This window comes from Gigantopelta aegis, chromosome 9 (assembly GCF_016097555.1).
Source record: "Gigantopelta aegis isolate Gae_Host chromosome 9, Gae_host_genome, whole genome shotgun sequence".
In the NCBI taxonomy this organism is placed as follows: domain Eukaryota; kingdom Metazoa; phylum Mollusca; class Gastropoda; order Neomphalida; family Peltospiridae; genus Gigantopelta; species Gigantopelta aegis.
Genome location: NC_054707.1, coordinates 49,488,415 through 49,513,476, shown reverse-complemented (window position 1 = coordinate 49,513,476; position 25,062 = coordinate 49,488,415). Strand labels below are relative to the sequence as shown.

The 25,062-nt window shown below is 35.5% G+C and overlaps 1 protein-coding gene across 1 annotated transcript in view; it reads left to right on the top strand.

The window, feature by feature from the left end:
• LOC121382146 overlaps nucleotides 1–25,062 on the top strand; it is a 51,427-nt gene that overhangs the window by 5,991 nt on the left and 20,374 nt on the right. Inside the window, exons 2-5 of the mRNA XM_041511655.1 lie at nucleotides 10,630–10,661; nucleotides 14,982–15,101; nucleotides 17,000–17,234; nucleotides 23,675–23,771. Coding sequence (XP_041367589.1) covers nucleotides 10,630–10,661; nucleotides 14,982–15,101; nucleotides 17,000–17,234; nucleotides 23,675–23,771 — 484 coding nt within the window. The remainder of the gene's footprint in view (nucleotides 1–10,629; nucleotides 10,662–14,981; nucleotides 15,102–16,999; nucleotides 17,235–23,674; nucleotides 23,772–25,062) is intronic.

Here is a 25,062-nt window from a genome sequence, read left to right as displayed (position 1 = left end):
AATAATAAAACTTGTACTAACGCGAAACTCATTATAATGCCAAAATCAGCTGAGTCCCAAAGTGGGTGGTATAATGAGGTTTGACTGTATAAGTACATGTGTGTGTGTGTTTATAAGGGCCAGTGATGCACACATGATATTACATTGTACAGACACACTGTTTTACACACGCACACACACCAGGGCTCACACGGGAACACATTTTGGTTTAGCCAGTTTTTGGAAATGTAGAGCATTTCCTTGAAATTTATTAAAATGTGTTTAATTTAAGGAATTCAAAGACTCAGTTTTGTAGCCATTTTGTATAAGAGTAGCAATTGGCTAATTTGGCAATGTAGAGGGTGAGCCCCGACACACACACAGATGCACACAGACATACACACACACTTACACACACATACACACACAATCCCATGATATATACAATGTACACACTGTTACACATACACAGACACAATCCCATATACATACAATGTGCACCCTGTTACATATACACGCACATGATATATGTACATTGTACAGACACTGTTATACACAAACACGCATACATGCATGCACACACACATATATACACACAAAATGCCATGATATACATGTAGATACATTGTACAGACACCCTTTTATACACACACACACACACACACACACACAAATACATGCGCACACATACACACACATACATGTGTATGCACACACACACAGTTAAAATTTGTTTTGTTTAGTGACACCACTAGAGAACATTAATTAATTAATCATCGGTTATTGGATGTCAAACATAATTATGTCACGTAGTCAGAGGAAACACGCTACATTTTTCCTGATGCAGCAAGGGATCTTTTATCAGCACTTTCCCACAGACCCCTGCACATGCTGTAACCTCACCGTGGTGCAGGGGTGTAACATTCTCTTTGAGAATGGCCAATACAGCACAAATTGAAGTTTAGAGTAAAATTCGGTGTCCGTAAAATTCTGTGATATTTGTATTTGTATTTTTGCACAGTTCTTTACACTGTTTTTGTTTAAATCTTGAATTTTTATATTGATGTTGATCATCACTTTATTTATTTGCATTACCATAGTTTGACACCCAATAGCCGATGTATTTTTTGTGCTGGGATGTCGTTAAACATTCATTCATTCATTCATTTTCCCACAGACAGGAAAGCACATACCATGGCCTTTGACCATTTGTGCTACACTGGTTGGAATGAGAACAAACCCAATCATCATGCACAAACACAACCTTACATTGTACAAACGTATAAATCGCCCATACTGTAACTATATACTCAGATGTGTTTGTGGTGGTTTTCAGTTAATGCTTTGTAATATATTTGATTTAGCCACAGCAGAATGGGGTGATTAATTCACTGTAACTGGAGAACTACATGTATGTACCTTTAATTAGTTTATCACACACACACACCACAAAATCCATACTCTCTTAATGTTGTGCTGTTTACATACACAGTGGACAGCATCTAAATAAAAACATTCCTCACAATTTATTCAACGGACATATATGCATTTAACTTGTCCTGTGGTAGCTACATGTACAATATAAGTGGTTTTATCCTGCAGCAACTGTTTCTATTCACACACTATGATGACCGATTAAAGCAAAGTCATAAACGTATACTAGCAGATTATGACTTTTGACGTCACTCATATGACGTCACACGCAAAATTGTTCATTTAACCTCTAGGCCATCGTACAATGTGGCAGAAATAACAGAAATGATAGCTTTTCCCCTTAATTTTTATGATCTGCAGGATAAAAATAATAACTAGTTACTGACGTCGGATATCTGCTTTATCCTCTTCAGGCCGAATGAGAAATTCTGCTCGGAAGAGCCTCACGGAATTTCCCATTCTTATCTTCACAGGATAAAGCAGATATCGTACATCATTAACTCGCCAGGTTTTCAGCCAAATTGACGTATTTTAATTTATCCATCAGAATAAAACATATTTATAATACAGTGTTACTAACTAAAATTTACATGATAGAAATAATTAAATTTCTGTTATATCCATTACATTTTAAAGCTATCCCATTGGTCCAGCAACACAAGTTTGTTTATTTTTTGATGATAGAAAAAATAACGTCAGAAAAAACCCATCTCTGATGATGTCACTTTATATTGGTACTTTGACTTATTGTGCATTATTGTTTAAGAAAATAATTCAAAATGAACTTTAGTGTTATTATTTGTAAGTATGTTTTAAATATAATTATACGGATTGTGTTGGGTTTTTTTTTTTTTTTACGTTCATCGGAATATGAACCAAAAGATGTTGGCTTTTTTTTTGTTCATACCCTGAATGATGTAAAAAAAAATATAACAGACAACCGTTAATTAAATCTTTGAAAGTCTTTAATTGATCCTTCATGTACACAGGTAAACCTGTAGTTACCGAAGTGTTTTACTTTTCTGTTACTTGTAAAATGCATTTTCAGTTAATATACATACATGTATGTTCAAAAAACAGTTCATAAAGAAATGAGATTAAATTAATAATTTAAAGCTGCAGATGGACACGAGTAACATTTAATGTTCATCATTTTATACAGTGACTATGCATTCAATATCTCATAAATAATGTGCTGAGGTGTCATGTTACTTGCAAATTTGTATTTGGTTGCTGTGCATTATTCACAGTATTATTGTAATAATTATTATGAAATTGGCTATCAATGCATAACATGTATATATGGTGTTTTTCATGCCTAAGTTATGATAACATTTCACAGCTTGCAATATAATGTTTTTGCCATTGAACTCATCCAGCATCCACCCACTTAGTCATTCTGTGGTCATCTGTTTATCATTCTAGCATTGTCATCCACTGAATTCATCACTTTGTCTTTGAAGAATTTCATTTTTAGTGACACATCAAATTCTGATTCACACACTCCTTTAGATAAACATCATAGATACTACTACTAGTATACAGAGCTGATCTGTTTTTTGATGATTCACAAGCACCTGTACATCAGACATAAAACATTCATTCTTTCTCTGATTGATTATTTGATTGTTTTCTTTGTTTATATTTACTTGTTTACATGTATGAATGTCTGTCACCAGCTCTCTTGTTTTGTGTATCAGTGTGAATTTCATGCATTGGTTGTACATTAAAACGGCTGACAGCAGGTGACATGTAACAATGCGTTGGCTTCTTGTAAACATGTAACTAGGTGAAGGTAGCTAACAGGTATTTATAACAGTTTGTTTGTTCACCCGAACTGACATCATGTAGCCGTGCTGAGTGGTTGAAACATGATTCAAAACTGTATTACCCAAATGCAAGAAATATATTTAATACAAAATATAAATGTTATTACTAGTTCATAATTTTGAACCACCTCATGCAGTGGGCACATTGTCTAATTGCCCCCCCCCCCCACCCCATCATCCCAACTAGTGCACCATGACTAGTATATCAAAGGCTGTAGTATGTGCTGTCCTGTCTGTGGGAAAGTGCATATAAAAGATCCCTTGCTGCTAATGGTAAATGTAGCAGGTTTCCTCTCTTAGACTATGAGTAAAAAATAACCAAATGTTTGACATCAATAGCCAATGATTAATAAATCAATGTATGCTCTATAAACATAACATTGATTGGAAATAAACTTTAACTTTAGTACATAATAATAAAGATAATATATGTAACATTGATGATACATTGATTTATTAAAACTCACCTTGAGTGGTGTTACAGCAATTAATTATGCTACTGGCTCTTATTTTCTTTTAAAGGTATTTTAAGGAATAATTTAAGCAGTATTTCTATAAAATTCATACAGTTTTTTAATTGAAATATTATTCTATGCACACCCTGGGGTGAGACATAGCCCAGTGGTACAACACTCACTCGATGCGCGGTCGGTGTGAGATCGATCCCCATCGGTGGCCCCATTGCACTATTTCTCGTTCCAGCCAGTGCACCACGACTGGTATATCAAAGGCTGTGGTATGTACTACCCTGTCTGTGGGATGGTGCATATAAAAGATCCCTTGCTGCTAATCAAAAAGAGTAGCTCATGAAGTGGCGACAGCAGGTTTCCTCTCTCAATATCTGTGTGGTCCTTAACCATGTCTGACGCCATATAACCGTAAATACAAATGTGTTGAGTGTGTCATTAAATAAAACATTTCTTTCTTTCTATGCACACCGTATACATCATCAGATATTCCATTGTGTACAGAAGGTATAGAAAGGTTTAACACATGTGTACTGGTGTATGGGCCTGCTGTAAAGTGGCAGTCATCCTACACACAGAATTGGAACCATATACAATACATGATGGTCTAGATCATCTCCTTTGTGAGCAAAACACATGACAGTGAGTCATGGGCTGGATGCACTCACTACTCTAGCATAACCTTTGGATTGAGTCTCGTGCAGAGATTTGGTATTTAAAGGGACATTTCTGAGTTTACTGCATTGTAAGATGCTTCTTACTAATAAATATTTCTACGATTAAACTTACATGTTAAATTTATTTTCGTATTTAGAATATTAATGTCTGTATATTCAATGTGTTTCTGGTCGTCTTAATATTTATAAGAAGCCCAAACTGGATTTTGTCTTAAAATAATTTGGTACGTACGAAAAAATATATTTTAGGAAATACATGTAAAATGAAATTTAACCTAGTACAAATATCAGAATGATCAGAAACACGTTTAATATACAGCCACTAATATTTTATGCAGAAAAATATATTTGATATATAATTACAATCGTTAAAAATTCTCTGTTAGTCAATAACATCTTAAAAATTGCAGCAAACTCAGGAATGTCCCTTTAATATATCCATGGCAGACACACAATCGGCATGTGTGATGCAGATTCTAAATTACACTCTTTAAATTTGTTTATATTTAGTGTATTTTTTCTGTTTGTATTTATAGACATATAGTTTAGGACCCCACAAAGAAAACAAGAAAACCTGCTGCTGCCATTCAATTGGTTACTCTTTTCAATTAGCAGACAGGATAGCACATACCACATCCTTTTTTACACAAGTTGTAGAACACTGGTTGGAATAAGAAATTGCCAAATGGGAAATGTATAAAGAGCATGCTTATACAAGTATATATTCAGCACTTGCTCTTCAAATGTGGTGGTCTAGTTTAGATTGTATGGTACAGAATGATGATGGCAAGACAATAGTGTTTATATTGTAGTTGTTTTTCATTTGGAAAGTTGCCACAAGTTTTAAAAAAACAAAAGATGAATGAACTCACAAATGTTTTTCATAATGCCCTTGTTTTTGGCTGATATAAAACTGAATCGGGTTGTGTTCTGTAGATTTACGTGTTAATTACATAATCCTGTCTTATCTCCTGTGAACAAGGAAGTGAGTTCTGTTACAATAATACCCAATACCAGGATTGAAACGTAACTGAAATATTATGTTGACCTGCAGGGCAAGTTGAAATAAGTTGTTACTGGCCTTTGTTAAATTTAACTAACACCCCCCCCCCCAACCCCCCTATTATTATTATTTTTTATTGCCTCTTGGGCTATTCCTCAAGTTAATCTACAATTTATTGAAAACCTGTTATATGTAATATATCAAGGTCATGTTGACCGCCTGTTCTTTATATTCACCCTGGTTGGGGACAGGTCTTACTGTAACAGGGTTTCTGTGAATAGTTCTCAAATGACACATTCATGCCCTAACACATTTAGATATATACTGTACATCTGCCATTACTCAAAACATAACATTGATTGGACATAACTGGTTGTTTTCTTTGTTTAAAATTTTCATTTAAAAGAAGGAAGGAATGACTTATTGAATGACACACTCAACACATTTTAATTACGGTTATATAGCATTGTACATACATGTATGGATGATGAACACACAGATAAGGAGAGAGGAAAATGCTGCCACCATCAGTGGGCTGCTCTTTCTGATTAGCAGCAAGGGATCTTTTTTTAATACAAGGCTAGCCCAGAGTGAGCAGAAAATTTCACTAGATTATTTATTAAAACTTCAAAAATTGCAAAAACCCAGATATTTTCTAACAAAATGTCAATTATTACATGAAATTATTTACCAAATTAAAATAAAATTTGCCAATTGGTTTAAAAATTTGCAATTAGTGAATTTGGTGAGTGTCAGAGCTATAACCCTGGAGCCAATTTAACAAAACATCGTAAGTTTACATCTGTGACTAGCATTTATTCCGGACATATGTTTACACGTATTTGTCATCTATTTCACACAGAAAATTATATCATTATGGAAGATGGAGAATTTTAAGGAAAAAATAAAATAAAATGTGTACTTCTAATTATTTATTGTACTATAAAAGTAATAATAATTGTGTTTTTATTATAAATTTATGTTTATGTGCAAAACAATGCTTACAATGTTTTGTGATATTAGGCCCTGATATATACCTCATTCCACAAACAAGATGGTGAATAGCATGACCTTTGTTATACCAGTTGTGGAGCATTAACTAGAACAAGAAATAGCCCAGTTAGACCACCAACAGGGATCGATCCTAGACTGACCTTGCATCAGGCGAGCACTTTACCTCTAGACTATTTCCAACACCTTGTGTTGTGAAGATAAACATGTCACTAAAACTGATGATGATCTGATGGACCCTGTAAAATTCATAGTCGCCCTTGGCTAATAATGCTTGCCTTTATGAGGCGATTGTTAATTTTGACCTGTGTAACACTGCTGTAGGTGACAGAAATAGAACCCCAGCATGATCTTGGTGTAAACTCGTACATATTTGATGATAATGGTGGTAAATAGCACACTTACCCACATCATGGGTTAATGATGATGAGATTTGGCCTGTATATATAGGATATTGTTGATGATAACTGTATAGAAAGTGTTAAAACAATAATTAAGCTTTATGAGTTGGTCACAAAACTGCTAATGTTTTATTTGTATATTCTATTTCATAAATAAATTGCTTATAAATATTGCCTATTACAATGCAGTATTATCTGTGATATAATACATTATTTTGCTATCTTAAAGGGACATTCCTGAGTTTGCTGCATTGTAAGATGTTTCCGACAAATAAAATATTTCTACGATTATACTTACATATTAAATATATTTTCTTCTTTAGAATATCAGTGTCTGTATATTTAATGTGTTTCTGGTCATCTTATTATTTGTAAGAAGCCCAAACTGGATTTTGTCTTCAAATAATTTTATACGTACGAAAAAATATATTTTAGGAAATAAAATGAAATATAACCTAGTACAAATATTAGAATGATCAGAAACACGTTTAATGTAAAGCCACTAATATATTATGCAGAAAAATATATTTTATATGTGATTACAATTGTTAAAAAGTATCTGTTAGTCGACTACATTTTAAAAATTACAGCAAACTCAGGAATGTCCCTTTAATAAATATCCTACAGGATTAAAATGTATATAAAACAGGGCTAGTTAGCTCTGGGTGAGCACAACGTTTTGCCAAATTATCTATTGAACTAAAAAAAATTGCAGAAACCATTTTCTAACAAAATGCTGACTATTACATGAAATTATTTTGCCAAATTAAAATAAAATTTGCCAATTGTTCAAGCTAATCCTGTAAAAGCATTGAATGTCCACACTCTTCTTCAACATTTTGGTCATACGCCTTTATCATAAAAACCTAATGTGTTGGCCACTACAATACATGTACATCGTTATTTTTTTTTTATGTCAACAGCAGAACATGCAGTAAAAATAAATATGGCTTTTTATTTTGTTGCCAAATGACAGTGAATAAACGTAATTTTTAACTGAAATGGCTGCCAATGACATGTTTTGAGAGAGTATAATACGCTGTAATACATGACATTAGGTATGATCATCAGATAATACAGCCTAAGTACCAGTAAAGAAGATTTTTTTTGTGTTTACATCTTATTACAGTATATCCTTTTCCTGCAGTCTATGACTGCATGTTTGTTGAGGTTTTTTAGTATCTCTTTCTGTATGTAATTTGTGTGTGTGTGACTTTAGAAACCTCTGTATTCTTGAGCATTGTCTATAGAAACATGCCTCCATTTTACTGGGGAGTTGGTGTTGAATCTAATACGACTAGCAGTCTGGAGGGAAATACTCTTCATCAGAATGTAAGTACAGTAAAACCACTCTCTACCGGACACCCAAGGGAATAAAGTTTGTTTTGTTAAATGACACCACTAGAGCACATTGTTTTATTAATCATCGGCTATTGGATGTCAAACATTTAGTCATTTTGACATATAGTGTCTGAGAGGAAACCTGCTACATTTGTCCATTAGTAAGCAAGGGATCTTTTATGTGCACCATCCCACAAACAGGATAGCACATACCACAGCCTTTGATATACCAGTGACTTGTGCACTGGCCAGAACAAGAAATATTTCCATGGGGCCCACCAACGGGGATTGATCCCTAACCGACCATGCATCATGATCAAGCAAGTGCCTTGCCACTGGGCTACATCTATTTCTCCGCCACCCCCCCCCCCCCCCATAAGGGACCAATTAAAAAGTCTTGTTTTAAGGGATCCGCTTTGGAGAGGTTCTGTTCTTTACTGATATTAAAAAAAAGAAGACTGTATACATGTACAATGTATGTATAAGAATGTACTGTAGACTTGTGTATTAACTGGATTTAGGGTGCGGCTATGGCAGTGTACTAGCTAGATAAGAAGGAAGAAATGTTTTATTTAACAATGCACTCAATGTGGACCAGTTAGAATGTCATATATGTGCTGTTTTACCATTACCAGAACATGTGCATATTAAGTACATGTGTGTATTCAGGCAACTTATATTAATTATTGGATTTATTCCAATTCCAATGGGAACGTGAGATGAATAATGGTTAGAATCACAGAATATGCTTACAGTAGTGCTGCCAGGCTCATTGGGTATGTGACCTGGATGGATGTTAGAATCACAGAATATGCTTACAGTGGTGTTGGCCGGCTTGTTGGGGATGTGAAATCAATATTCACTGTCATATGCAGGGTGAAAGCCATCTCTTGTTTCTCTCCTGATTATTCCAGGCGTTTATAATCCATCTTGATGATAGAGTGCATGGTCACTGCATTACCCACCATAACACACAAGTATTCTGTACTGTGCAATCAATCATTCAGTTCAATTTAAGTTATTTTCTAGCAGAAAGCATGTGGCAACATGACGTAAACAAATATAATTAAATTAGAGTGTTCTTCCTTGCACGGGTACTCGAGTTTTGTGAACGGACTGGAGTCTTGCTAGACTCAGCCCGTGCCTGAGTACTCATGGAGACCCTAGTGATATTACGGTACCCGGTACACTTTTCCATTGCAGACCTTGCTATTTAAGGGTGGGGAGCCATACTCTGGCTACACATCCCTGTCCTGAGACTAGTTCAAGAAGAGGAATCTTTTGTTATCCGTTGCATGTGAATTTACAAATTGCTACCATGTACATGTATGTGCTGTCCAGTCTGTGTGAAAATGCATATATAACAGATCTCCTGCTAATAATGGAAAAATGTAGTGGGTTTCCTCTAAAGCAGAATTACCAAATGTTTGACATCCAATAACCGATGATTAATGAATCAATGTGCTCTAGTGGTACCATTAAACAAAACAGTCTTTAACTTTAAAAACTTGAAAAACTGATCTCTATAATCACGATTAATCAAGTGCTCCCCTCGGGGATTTTTCTGAGTCTGCCAGTGAGTCACTTAAATTTACTCTGGGTGTAGCCGATACCAGGATGTGAACCCACTACCTTCCAGTACCAGCCTTAAGTTTGATGAGTCAACCAATACACCACCCGCGCTGGTACAATGTAGCCACACTCGTATGTTACCGGTAACTCTGAGACAAGAAAACATGAAAATATCCAGTTTTAAAAATCAAGATAATGCTTAATTTTCCCGAATCAATGTCATTGCCATTGATGTGAAGATACATTTCAGAGATAATACCTTAATTCCTATGCTGGTCATTTTATCATCAATTCCCTTGTCATTAAGTTAAAATATATTCACTCTTTATGTTTTAAAATTAAAGTTTGTTTTGTTTAGCAACACCCCTAGAGCATATTGATTTATTAATCATCAGCTAATGGATGTCAAACATTTGGTAATTTTGACATATTATAGTCTTAGAGAGGAAACCAGCAGTCTTAGAGTGGAAACCTGCTACCTTTTCCATTAGTAGTAAGGAATCTTTTATGTGCACATCCCACAAACAGGATAGCACATACCACACCTTATACCAGTCATGGCGCACTGACTAGAACGAAAAATAGCCCAATGGGTCACCGACAGGGGTCGATCCTAGACCGACCGCTCATCAGGTGAGCGCTTTACCACCGGGCTATGTCCTACCCTCTATGTATTAAACCCCCTTGTTGCAGTGTTATGGGAGCAGCTGTGGGTTTCTTCTTTTCCACACTAGACAAGGTGTTTCATTAGATACAAATGTTCCTTTTCCTTTGTTTCTAAGCATATATCTTTTTACAGTAATTCACAGGTGCTGCTACAACCATAGCAATATTGGCAGGAACAATAGTTTTAGAATGGAAATGGTTTTTCAGTATTTTAAATCCATGTATATTATATTTTATTTCTTATTTCAGATACTCGCTGAATATTGCGGGGATGAGAAATAGTAAGTAGAACAATATTTTTGGAACCACATTTCAGTTTTTCAGGAATATTTAAACTGCCAGAAAGAAATTTTATAACAGATGATTGAAAACATTTTGTCAACAGGTAATATACCAGTCTATAATAGAAGAGTTAATTCATATAATATCCAGTCAAATCCAATGAAAGCTTTTCTTCATTTGGCAAATAAAAGATCTTGGAAGTTTGTGTGTATGGCATACCGTTTTATAGGAAACTGGCATGATGATTTATTGACAGATGAGAATCATTTTGGATCGCGTCCTCTATAATAGAATCGTTAAGGAATAATATCAGTCTCATCTGTACTCTTTTCTTATTTGAGAAAACGTGTGCTTTACCGATGGATCACGTCCTCCAATATTTGAGAAAACTGTTGACTCCAAAAATAATAAAAATCTGCAAACTTGTATATGTTTTTGAATAATAAATGTTGATTTTGGGATACATTGTAGCTGAAGAAGGTTGAGAAGCTGAAAGTGCATGTATTTTTTGTTCCTGTGTACCGTATATCTTCGCCTATAAGTCGAATTTTTTTCACCCAAAAATTATTTTATAACTTGGGGGGTCGACTTATAAGAGGGTAAAATTTTTCACCCAAATATATTACCGTTTTGGGGATTATTTTACAAGTTTTATTGTTGAAGTATGCCCTATATTTATACTCAAATATGTTAATTTGACACATTTATTTTTTTATAACCTATTTTTTTTGGCATTATAATGGTTTGGGTTATTTAAAAAGGCTGCAGTCTCACTCACATGCCAAGACAAAAGTCCACTTAGTTAAAATAACAGTCATCACTATTAGCAAAAATGTAAACAATACTAACTACCTGTTGCCTGAGTTTATTTTGAAATCTGGTCACTGGCATTAATGGTTGTTCAAACAATGTTTTGTTGGTGATTAACTTCATGAATATTACTGAGCTTTCCCTTAAAATAGACTGATCTCTGCAGTTCACTAGAGCAATAGGGACACATCATTTGGTACAAAAACCAGTGTACTTTCCAGAGTTATCCTCCTTACATGTATTAATATGGCGGCAAAACATGTGATTAACCGATGAGGTTCCATTAGACTAAATCAATTCCTATTGTCGATAATGTTAACGTTTACTAATAAAACTGATATAAGCAGCGTTTCAACACACCCAGGAAGTACAGCAATAGAAAGTGTGGCACCTCACATCTAATCTAGCTGCAAGAAAATGGGGGGTCACGTATCATTTAAGAGATTTAATTTATGTTTTTAATAGCAACTGTCATTTTTGCTGAAAATTGCAGTTCCATTTTTGGGGGTACCCCGCATTAGTTTCAACCTCTGGTATATACTGCATAACAACTGTATAACAAATAAAAGTGTATTTATTTATTGTCAATGGATAATAGTATTTGCACAAATAATCAATGTCACATATTACTACCAATCACACCCACAGCTGCTTTTACTCCGTAAATATTTGATGGTGTACGTCGAACTTTGACACGGTACTCTCTTCTTTGGTACTATGCAACCTATATCAACAAAATATATTTTTCAAAAAGTGTCCAACTGGGTGTTTTCATGACTATCAGGATCTTCTGTGTTCTGATATGATGTGACAACATAATTGAAAGTGTTGTTCCTACAGTGCAACCTGATTTAATGTACACCTCAGGAAGCATCAGTGTTATGCAAAGTTGTATACAAATGCAATGTATCATATTTAAAACAAATAATAAATAAAAATACTACTCTTGAAGATACATACTATGGGTTGGTTGTGTATGCTTAGTTGTATATGTAGTGTGTGCATGCATAGTCAGAGTCTCTCATTTCCAATAAATAATTACCTTAAAACTCATTTATTGCAGTGACCCTGTGTTTTGAAAGACTTCAATGGGCATATGATAAGAACTTCACTAGAAAAAAAGCATATTACATGTGGTATCTGAAATGAACACCACTGCATCCACAAATAGTAGTAAATTAATGTGGTACACATCATGGTGGGGTAAACACCCAAGGTATGGACTATGCTTGGATGTCAAGTCACTGAATGCAATATTTTCAAACCCATCAGCCTAGTTGGTTTTTATATATGCATTATTAAATCCACTGACAGCTACCAATATATATGTTGATATTTTATTAATAATCTCCAGTGATTGGTGCTTACAGACATGTATCATATCTAGAGTTATCATTAGGGTTTTACATCTTTATTTTTTATTTGTCATAAAAAAAGCACATTCAATCCATCAAAAGAGTGTGAAAGTCATTTTTCTTTAATTATTTTCTGTTTTAACTGAATATAATATTTATATCGTATGCATTACTACAATCTGTAATGTAACACATCATTTACATAGTAATATTGGAAAATATAGCTTTACAAGTGTGGTAATAGTGGAAGATAATACTAACACACTCCTAGGTAGATTAACAAATGTGTCAAAATTGCTCTTGTACTTGGTATATACTTCAAATACCCTTTACTATAGAAAACTCACTGAATATATGGACAATATTTAATGAACTGACCTAAAGCTATCATTACCAAGCTTATATTTGTGTACAAATAAAGAAGAGAATGCAAAATGGCTACACAGAACCCACTTCTGTAGATTTTAATGTTTTTGCCAAACTCACAAAAACAATTGTAAAAAACTCCCATATTTGCCTAAAACATAATTCACCAACCTAAAAAGTATGTTAAAATTACAGCAGAAATCAGGTTATTTAAATATAGTCATTCCAGAGCCAATTGCATTCAAATACACATTGTTAATGGAGATCTAAAAGCTTAACCTAATATCAGCTAACATTATTTTTTAACTAAAAATAAATTATTACTAATAGCTTATTTCATCTTGCCTAGACTTATTATCCTAAATAAGATTAGTGTTATATTACATGTCCATCACCTTGGATAAATAAGCTTTAAAATATTTTAAGTAAAAAATATGGGCCAAAATCTCCAATTGGTCAGCACAGACTTTTTTTCAAACTCTATTCTCAGCAGTGCACAGTAAATTAATGCCAAGGTCAAGGTCATTATGAACTCCCATGCCTGAGTGTAACCTAATTAAGCAATTATGACTGTCAAATAACAGTAAATGGCACACAATATAAAATAATGATAATATAGTGAATATATGCTATAGGTTCCATTAGACTAAATCAATTCCTATTGTCGATAATGTTAACGTTTACTAATAAAACTGATATAAGCAGCGTTTCAACACACCCAGGAAGTACAGCAATAGGAAGTGTGGCACCTCACATCTAATCTAGCTGCAAGAAAATGGGGGGTCACGTATCATTTAAGAGGTTTAATTTATGTTTTTAATAGCAACCGTCATTTTTGCTGAAAATTGCAGTTCCATTTTTGGGGGTACCCCGCATTAGTTTCAACCTCTGGTATATACTGCATAACAACTGTATAACAAATAAAAGTGTATTTATTGATTGTATTTGCACAAATAATCAATGTCACATATTACTACCAATCACACCCACAGCTGCTTTTACTCCGTAAATATTTGACGGTGCACGTCAAACTTTGACACGGTACTCTCTTCTTTGGTACTATGCAACCATGATACATGTACTTTCAGTTTTATCGTAGTGATCTGTTGTCAGTGTTTATAAATAAAGTTGTTGTCTTTGCACAAAACCATGCTGTACAGTGCCATACGGTAACAGTCAAACAGCTTTCACTCTCTACTAAGGGAATATTTCGTTTTGATGCTATGCAGTTTGATTGGAATATTATTGCGATGTACAAAACGTGAAAAACGAAGTTTGTAAAATAATTTTCTTTTGTTCAGATATTGTACATTATTGTTCTTATGTGCTGAAAATAAGAAATACTTCAATATTCATACGTTGTTTTTCATGGGTCGACTTATAAACGGGTCAATAAAAAAAAAAAAATTTCAGGGCTTGAAATTAGGGTCTCGACTTATAGCCGAGATCGACTTACAGGCGAAGATATACGGTATGTATGTTCCTTTGATTCATCCTTAAATTTCAATACTGCCTCTAATCTTAGAAATTCTTGAACAGTACTGGGAGGTCTGAGATCTGTATGCATTATTGTAATTTCTCAATAAAAACACAAATTTATGCATACTCATTATGTCAAAGTCTTGTTCAGTCAACTGGCGGTTTCCGTAGCCTGCACAAATAATCTCGTTACCAAAACCACCAGATATTTTGTTGTTATTAGTGTTATATGTGAAGTGTCATATTTTGTTGTTATTAGCGCTATATGTAAATTGTCATAGTGACATGTGTTGTTGTTTCTCACTTCAGCTGCAGTTCACCATACAAGTGTTGTGAGGCAAGTTCACTGACTTGTTGCTTGGACCGCAGTTCAGATGATTACTATTCCCGCAACTTCAAACTGCATGTCTGGAACATGTGGTACTTTTGGTAAGTTTTAGACATTAAGAGTACTTCTGGCAAGTTCTAGACATTGAGAGTACTTCTGGCAAGTTCTAGACATTGAGAGTACTTCTGGCAAGTTCTAGACATTGAGAGTACTTCTGGCAAGTTCTAGACATTGAGAGTACTTCTGGCAAGTTCTAGACATTGAGAGTACTCCTGGCAAGTTGTAGATGTTGGGAGTACTTCTGGTACATTTTAGACATTGAGTACTTCTGGTACATTTTAGACATTGAGTACTTCTGGTAAGTTCTAGACGTTGAAAGTACTTCTGGCAAGTTCTAGACATTAAGAGTACTTCTGGCAAGTTCTAGACATTGAGAGTACTTCTGGCAAGTTCTAGACATTGAGAGTACTTCTGGCAAGTTCTAGACATTGAGAGTACTCCTGGCAAGTTGTAGATGTTGGGAGTACTTCTGGTACATTTTAGACATTGAGTACTTCTGGTACATTTTAGACATTGAGTACTTCTGGTAAGTTCTAGACGTTGAAAGTACTTCTGGCAAGTTCTAGACATTAAGAGTACTTCTGGCAAGTTCTAGACATTGAGACATTGACTGGCTCACATACTCAGATTGAGTGTCTGACAAATGTTTGAGAAACTTTGGCTAGTGCCCTATGTATTAAAAGTAATACAGTTGATAATTCCCACTAGTCCAGACAAAAACTTCACTAGCCAAGACCGAGGTCTAGTGGATTAATCAAACCCTGAGATTGTGAATGACTGCCTGACACGTAAAAAGACGTTCATTTTCTGAGAGGTGTCACATCATGTTGACGACAATCAGATTACAATAAAAGTGTTTTCCTCGGTGATGAGAAACCATACAATTGTTTTGCGGTCCAATGATAAGAAAAATGACATTAAACAGGAACATGTGACCCTGCTTGGACCGCAGTTCTGATGATTACTATTCCCGCAACTTCAAACTGCATGTCTGGAATATGTGGTACTTTTGGTAAGTTTTAGACAGTAAGAGTACTTCTGGCAAGTTCTAGACATTGAGAGTACTTCTGGCAAGTTCTAGACATTGAGAGTACTCCTGGCAAGTTGTAGATTTTGGGAGTACTTCTGGTACATTTTAGACATTGAGTACTTCTGGTAAGTTCTAGACGTTGAAAGTACTTCTGGCAAGTTCTAGACATTGAGACATTGACTGGCTCACATACTCAGATTGAGTGTCTGACAAATGTTTGAGAAACTTTGGCTAGTGCCCTATGTATTAAAAGTAATACAGTTGATAATTTCCACAAGTCCAAACAAAAACGTCACTAGCCAAGACCGAGGTCTAGTGGATTAATCAAACCCTGAGATTGTGAATGACTGCCTGACACGTAGAAAGACGTTCATTTTCTGAGAGGTGTCACATCAATGATCATGTTGACGACAATCAGATTACAATAAAAGTGTTTTCCTCAGTGATGAGAAACCATACAATTGTTTTGCGGTCCAATGATAAGAAAAATGACATTAAAAAGGAACATCTGACCCAAAATGCACTTAAGGCAAGCTGTGTACATAAAGCTTGAATAGCATGTGTAATTGACAGACCACATCTGGAATATCGAAGGGAATGGTTACACAATCATTTTTTGTTAATATTCTTGACCAGATTCCAAGTAAATTCAATTCTGTATACGTATGTTTCGTCCACAGGAACTTTTTTCTGTGAGTATAATTTAATTATGCAGGGATAAAATTGAGGAAAAAAAAATCATGGTACAAATTACTAAATTATTTGGACAGTTGTATTTTTGACTAGAAAGTCGACTGTCAACTGTAGATCTATCTGAACAGCTTATCATGGAGCCCTAGTAGCTAAGGTCGGAACTGTGTTATAATGGCGTCAATAAACTAACACTTGTTTGTCTTTGTCTCTGTCCAGGTTCATCATCATCTTCATCATGATGTCGTGTTTCGGGGGCTGCGGTTACTACCGACGACGGCGCCTCATGGTGATGCAGCAGGGTCGTCAGTGTCACCTCCCAGCCACCACGCAGCACCTGACCATCCACCCCATGCAGGCTGGCATCAGGGAGCCGCCGGCCTTCTACGCTTACACCGGCCCCGGCGCTCCTCCCCACCCCGACATGTCCAACTTACCTCCTCCTTACTACGACGTGAGTTAATACACCACATACAGTGGCCACGGCACATCCCCCCTACCCACCACCACCACAACATGTCCAACTTATCTCCCCCTTACTATGATGTGCGTTAATACACTGCATACACCGGCCCCGTACATCTCCCACCGCATGTCCAACTTACCTCCCTACTATGATGTGCGTTAATACACTGCATACACCGGCCCCGTACATCTCCCACCACATGTCCAACTTACCTCCCTACTATGATGTGAGTTAATACACTGCATACACCGGCCCCGTACATCTCCCACCGCATGTCCAACTTATCTCCCCCTTACTATGATGTGCGTTAATACACTGCATACACCGGCCCCGTACATCTCCCACCGCATGTCCAACTTACCTCCCTACTATGATGTGAGTTAATACACTGCATACACCGGCCCCGTACATCTCCCACCGCATGTCCAACTTACCTCCCTACTATGATGTGAGTTAATACACTGCATACACCGGCCCCGTACATCACCCACCGCATGTCCAACTTACCTCCCTACTATGATGTGAGTTAATACACTGCATACACCGGCCCCGTACATCTCCCACCGCATGTCCAACTTACCTCCCCCTTACTATGATGTGAGTTAATACACTGCATACACCGGCCCCGTACATCTCCCACCGCATGTCCAACTTATCTCCCCCTTACTATGATGTGCGTTAATACACTGCATACACCGGCCCCGTACATCTCCCACCGCATGTCCAACTTACCTCCCTACTATGATGTGAGTTAATACACTGCATACACCGGCCCCGTACATCTCCCACCGCATGTCCAACTTACCTCCCCCTTACTATGATGTGAGTTAATACACTGCATACACCGGCCCCGTACATCTCCCACCGCATGTCCAACTTATCTCCCCCTTACTATGATGTGAGTTAATACACTGCATACACCGGCCCCGTACATCTCCCACCGCATGTCCAACTTACCTCCCTACTATGATGTGAGTTAATACACTGCATACACCGGCCCCGTACATCTCCCACCGCATGTCCAACTTACCTCCCTACTATGATGTGAGTTAATCATTTATGTCCTCCATACTATGACATGAGTTAATCATTTACCTCCTCCATACTATGACGTGAGTTAATCATTTACCTCCTCCATACTATGACATGAGTTAATCATTTACGTCCTCCATACTATGACGTGAGTTAATCATTTACCTCCTCCATACTATGACGTGAGTTAATCATTTACCTCCTCCATACTATGACGTGAGTTAATCATTTACGTCCTCCATACTATGATGTGAGTTAATCATTTACATCCTCCATACTATGACAGTTAATCATTTACCACCTCCATACTATGATGTGAGTTAATCATTTACCTCCATACTATGACAAAGTTAATCATTTACCTCATCCATACTATGACATGAGTTAATCATTTACGTCCTCCATACTATGACAAAGTTAATCATTTACCTCCATACTATGACATAAGTTAATCATTTACCTCCTTCATACTACGACATGAGTTAATCATTTACGTCCTCCATACTGTGACATGAGTTAATCATTTACATCCTCCATACTATGACAGTTAATCATTTACCACCTCCATACTATGATGTGAGTTAATCATTTACCTCCATACTATGACAAAGTTAATCATTTACCTCATCCATACTATGACATGAGTTAATCATTTACGTCCTCCATACTATGACAAAGTTAATCATTTACCTCCATACTATGACATAAGTTAATCATTTACCTCCTTCATACTACGACATGAGTTAATCATTTACGTCCTCCATACTGTGACATGAGTTAATCATTTACATCCTCCATACTATGACAAAGTTAATAATTTACCTCCTCCATACTACGATGTGATTTAATCATTTATCTCCTCCATATTATGACATGAGTTAATCATTTACGTCCTCCATACTATGATGTGAGTTAATCATTTACATCCTCCACACTGTGACATGAGTTAATCGTTTACTTCCTCCATACTATGACATAAGTTAATCATTTACCTCCTCCATACTATGACGTGAGTTAATCATTTACATCCTCCATACTATAACATGAGTTAATCATTTACCTCCTTCATACTATGACGTGAGTTAATCATTTACCTCCTCCATACTATGACGTGAGTTAATCATTTACCTCCTCCATACTACGACGTGATTTAATCATTTATCTCCTCCATACTATGACATGAGTTAATCATTTACCTCCTCCATACTATGACGTGAGTTAATCATTTACCTCCTTCATACTATGACGTGAGTTTATCATTTATCTCCTTCAAACTGTGTGAGTTAATCATTTATCTCCTCCATACTATGACGTGAGTTAATCATTTACGTCCTCCATACTATGACAAAGTTAATCATTTACCTCCTCCATACTATGACATGAGTTAATCATTTACCTCCTCCATACTACAATGTGATTTAATCATTTATCTCCTCCATACTATGACATGAGTTAATCATTTACCTCCTCCATACTATGACGTGAGTTAATCATTTACCTCCTCCATACTATGACGTGAGTTAATCATTTACCTCCTCCATACTATGACATGAGTTAATCATTTACCTCCTCCATACTATGACGTGAGTTAATCATTTACCTCCTCCATACTACGACGTGATTTAATCATTTACTTCCTCCATACTATGACATAAGTTAAGAATTTCTCACCAGCTTAGTTTGACATGAGTTAATTGTTTCCACCTCCATACATTAATGCACAAATTAGTAATTTACCACCTTCACACTTTGATGTACGTTAATCATTTACCACATATATACTGCAATGTGAGTTAGTCATTTAACACTTCTTTATTTTATTGTGACATTTACCACGTCATTTCATTGGAATTAGTTAATCATTTACCGTCTCCTTACTTTGAAGTGAGTTCTTCAGCGCCACTCCCTGTCCCCTCCCCCATGCTGGCTATTTATTGCCATCCTGTCCTAATTCGTTGCTGCACAAAAATAATAAAAGTTCCAGCTTGTTTTGTTTTTCTTCTCAAAGTGTGTACATTGCCTCATGTCTGAGTTTTCAACTAAGAAGCATTTGACAGTATTACATTGTCAGGTTACTGGTCAGTGTGAAAGTCCACCAATGGTACCATGACATTGATTCATTTCATTTCAATTATTTGCTTGCTTATATCCAATTAAGGTTCAAGCACACTGTCCTGGGCACACACATCTCCGCTATCTGGGCTGTCTGTCCAGGACAGTGGGTTAGTGGTTAATGAGAGAGAAGTCATTGTAGTGACAGCTGAGTCATTAAACTGGGTGGGAGCCGGTACCAGAATACAAACCCAGTAGCTACCAGCCTCAAGTCCACTGAGTCTGGTGGTACTGTGACATGTCATCTCTTTCTCTTATTGGTCGTAATGACTGCAGACGGGCAGGCAGGCAGTCTTAATACGTTTGGCAAGGCATCAACCCCACACATTAAACCACACATTAATTAGCTAATTAAGTAAATACCCAGTGGGAAGTAATTTTCCGTACCAATTTTACTGTCATGACAATCTGTACGATATTAGGTGACTAATGAAAACACCCAGACAGGTCTGTAGATATGTGGTTTTCACTGGAACAACAGGTCGTTATAAATGCAACAGTAATGGCATCATTATATGGCGCAAATTAGAAGCACTGTTTACATGATGTATGTAGGTAGGTATTACTGTGTAATAAAATCAAAGCGTGACAGCAAAAACTTGTTAATAAAAATCAATCTCGACCTTGACCTTTAATTGTATTTGTTTTTAAAGTGTCAAAAATTAAATGCAGTGGGCAATTTGTTGCAAATATATATACAAATGTCATTTTATTTATTAACTTATTTTTGTTTGTTTGTTTGTTTGTTTGTTTGTTTGTTTCTTTCTTTTTTACTTTGTGTGTATGTATTTATTATTTTAAATTTTATTTCCTTTCATTTAAAAAAATCCCAAAAGTAATAGGATTTGTTAGGTGACCCAAAATTATGCATTTATTAATTATGGCTTAATTATGTTTATATTTAGTGCATTGATACAATAATCATAGACATGCATAGGGTTATAAATGTACCTTCTCATCAATTATCAAAATTTAAGAACAATAAATTTGGTCTCAGAAACTGAATTTTTTGCACAAAATTAACAAATGGTCAGCACAGTAATTTAAAAAATGAGCATGAATAAAATAATAATGTGTGCTTCCATATCAACATGTACATGTATTACCTGTGAAAACATGTCTAGAACACATCATTTATCACATCCATTCTTTGATGTGAGTTAATCAGTTACCACATCCATTCAAGGTTTGCTGAATGATGCTGTGTTTAATAATACTGAAGTATAGATGGTAAAAGTGATGTTTTTAAAAGGTTTGCTGAATGATGCTATGTTTAACAATACTGAAGTATAGATGGTATAAGTGATGTTTTAAAAAGGTTTGCTGAATGATGCTGTATGTAACAATAGACAGACAGACAGACAATTTATTCCGTAAAAGGCCTCTGGCCCAAAATACAATCACTTTACACAATTTAAGAGCATGCGTTACATGATTTAGTCACATAATGGTCTGTCATTTAATTTTATATTATAGTAATAGTAAGGCAGTGCATTTATAAATATTCAGTGTAAAAAAAGTTCACCATTCGTTTTCAATCTAAATACATAGTATAAGAATTTTGATAAATTTAGTAAACAAATTTCGTTTTGAGATGACATCAGATTAATGAAGTTAATTGTTAATGGTAGACCAGCATTTACTTTCACAAAGGGTAAAATGTACATATTTCTCAAATAACTATATTTTTGGCATACAAATAATACATGGAGCTGATCTTCAATAAAAAAAACTGGTTATTATCTTGACAAAAGGTGCATAATTTTCTCTCATATACAATATTATTAAATCTACCTGTATCTACACATAAACCAAAATTATTACATCTAAATTTTGATAATGCAATTTGGAATCTCGAGGGGATATTCATGTGTAAATTCCATTCAACATTTAATAGAGATTTATACTGATTATAGTAATAGCAAGAATCTGAACCGCTCATAGAGGATGCCCATTCTTGTTGTAGAATATCATATAGTCTTTGCTTAAATACATTAATAAACCTACTGATGTCTAAGTGATGCCACATCCTGGCTTATCCATACAAATCGAAAACCAAGTTTGAAAAGAATTTTTTTAATGTCTGTCGCCCAAGTAGTATGACCTGCATCATCAAGAGACTTAAGCATGACATAACTCTAGTCTGGGTAATCTGAAAAGAGGAAGCTGTATTAATTTACACCAGTATTTGATAGCACGAGTCATGTAAATAAGTTGGAGAGGAGCTCTTCCACACTTACCTAATACCATATAATTTTTACTGACTTCCTCACCTTTAAAAGGTCTTTACAAAATTTAATCTGAATGGCTTCTATTACCTTGCTTCTAGTAATACCCCAGATTTCTGACCCGTAAGTTAGAACTGGTGGTATCATAGTATCAAATATTTTAAAGCTATCAGCTATACTTATATCTCCAACCCTTTTTGGTATCTAAATAGTGACAACTTGGACTTATTTGCCTGAGCAGCCAGACACAGCTGAGCTTTATTCCAGGATAATAGGAGTAAACACGATACCCAAATATTTATACAATGATACTGTTTCGACTCGCACCCCATTATAAAACCATTTTTCATAATATCACAGACGACCTCCTTTCCTAAACACCATCACTTTTGTCTTGTCAAGATTTATTCGCATTCCTGTAGCTTGACAAAAAATTTCAAAAACCTTAATGTTTAGCTGTAACTGTAAACTTGAGTCGGCAGGAGCAGTAACATTGTCTGCAAACATTAATATGTGCATATTTTCCAAATTTGCCGTAATAAACACTCCATGATTACCATGTGTATAACAATACTGTAGCATAGATGGTAAAAGTGATGTTTTTAAAAGGTTTGCTGAATGGTGCTGTGTTTAAGAAGACTGTAGTATAGATGGTAAAAGTGATGTTTTTAAAAGGTTTGCTGAATGGTGCTGTGTTTAACAATACTGTAGTATAGATGGTAAAAGTGATGTTTTTAAAAGGTTTGCTGAATGGTGCTGTGTTTAACAATACTGTAGTATAGATGGTAAAAGTGATGTTTTTAAAAGGTTTGCTGAATGATACTGTGTTTAACAATACTGTAGTATAGATGGTAAAAGTGATGTTTTTAAAAGGTTTGCTGAATGGTGCTGTGTTTAATAAGACTGTAGTATAGATGGTAAAAGTGATGTTTTTAAAAGGTTTGCTGAATGGTGCTGTGTTTAACAATACTGTAGTATAGATAGTAAAAATGATGTTTTTAAAAACTTTGCTGAATGATACTGTATTTAACAACAGTAATTTCATTGTGTTCACAGGTGATGACACAGCCGGATCTGTACCCCTCCAACAAAGCTGAATTACCTCCCTACCCCGGGGTTCCTGGCGTCCCTGTCATCACGGCCGATAATCCAGGTACTTGTTAGAGGCACACAGTCCAGTATTAGTAGCCTGTACAGGGCTAAATCTGAGTGCGAAGAAAATGTTGCCAAATTATCTTTGAGCAAAATATCAATATTACAGTAAAGTACTCTTACAACGAACAGCAAGGCACCAGACACATCGGTTCGTTATAACAGTATTTCATTATACACATTTGTGGAAGTTAGCCATTTTCATTCAGGAAGTCGGCCATTTTTGATTTTTCAAATTTAAATACAAAAATTAGTGGAGTTTTAAAATATATTTCATTTATTATCACCAATATCAGTAGAATCGTTTTGGATGCATTGCCGTTAATGCTACTGACTGATAAGATACAAATAAGATTTTTAAAAATTATGATCGGTTCACTATATGTACACTAATTTACACTGAAATTCACAATTTTGACAAACAAATTGGTTCGTTTTAACAGTTAATTCACTATACATAGTTCATTCTATACATTAAAATTTATTAATACTATATAGGTGGGGAAATGGGACTTTACAATCAGTTCATTCTAACCGGTAGTTTGTTGTAAGCGTGTTCATTCTAAAAGTACTTTACTTTACATGAAATTAATATGCCAAATTAAAATAAAATTTGACAACTGTTTTAAAAATTCGCAATTAGCGAGTGCTTGAGCTAACCCTGCTATGTAGAGCCGTGTGTGTGTGTGTGCATGTGTGTGTGTGGGGGTGGGTGTCTGTATCTGTGCCTGTGTGTGTGTGTGCCTGTGTGTGTGTGTGTGTGCGCGTGCGTGCGTGCATGTTTGCGTGTGTGTGCGCGTGTATGTGTGTGAGTGTGTGTGTGGAGAGAGAACTGAGAGTATTCCATCCTCCAAAGAACCAATGTGGGATAAATCACCCTTTTTAGTTTTTAAAATTACATTTTTGTCTACCTAGAAAAGAGTTTCTTATTACCGGGTACACTCAGTTTGATTTTTAGTTTACACCCCTCCACCGTTAATTGTTTTAAACTAGATACAGCCCTGTGATACCAATATAATCATATCAGTTATTTAGTTTAGTTGAAGATGTTCTTTCAATGAACTTTTTTTATTACTGACTATCACTAAATTAACATCCAGGGCCCTGTTCCACGAAGCGATCTTAGCACTACTATCGCCATAAATACCTACCATCGCGACCTTAATTTTTTTTTACGATCGCTAGCGAGTTCCACAATGCGGTGTAGTTTACTATCGTCATAAATTACTGTGAAAATTTACAGTAGGTACGAGGCAGTTGTAAGCCATTAACGTAGATGTCAAATGGTAGTT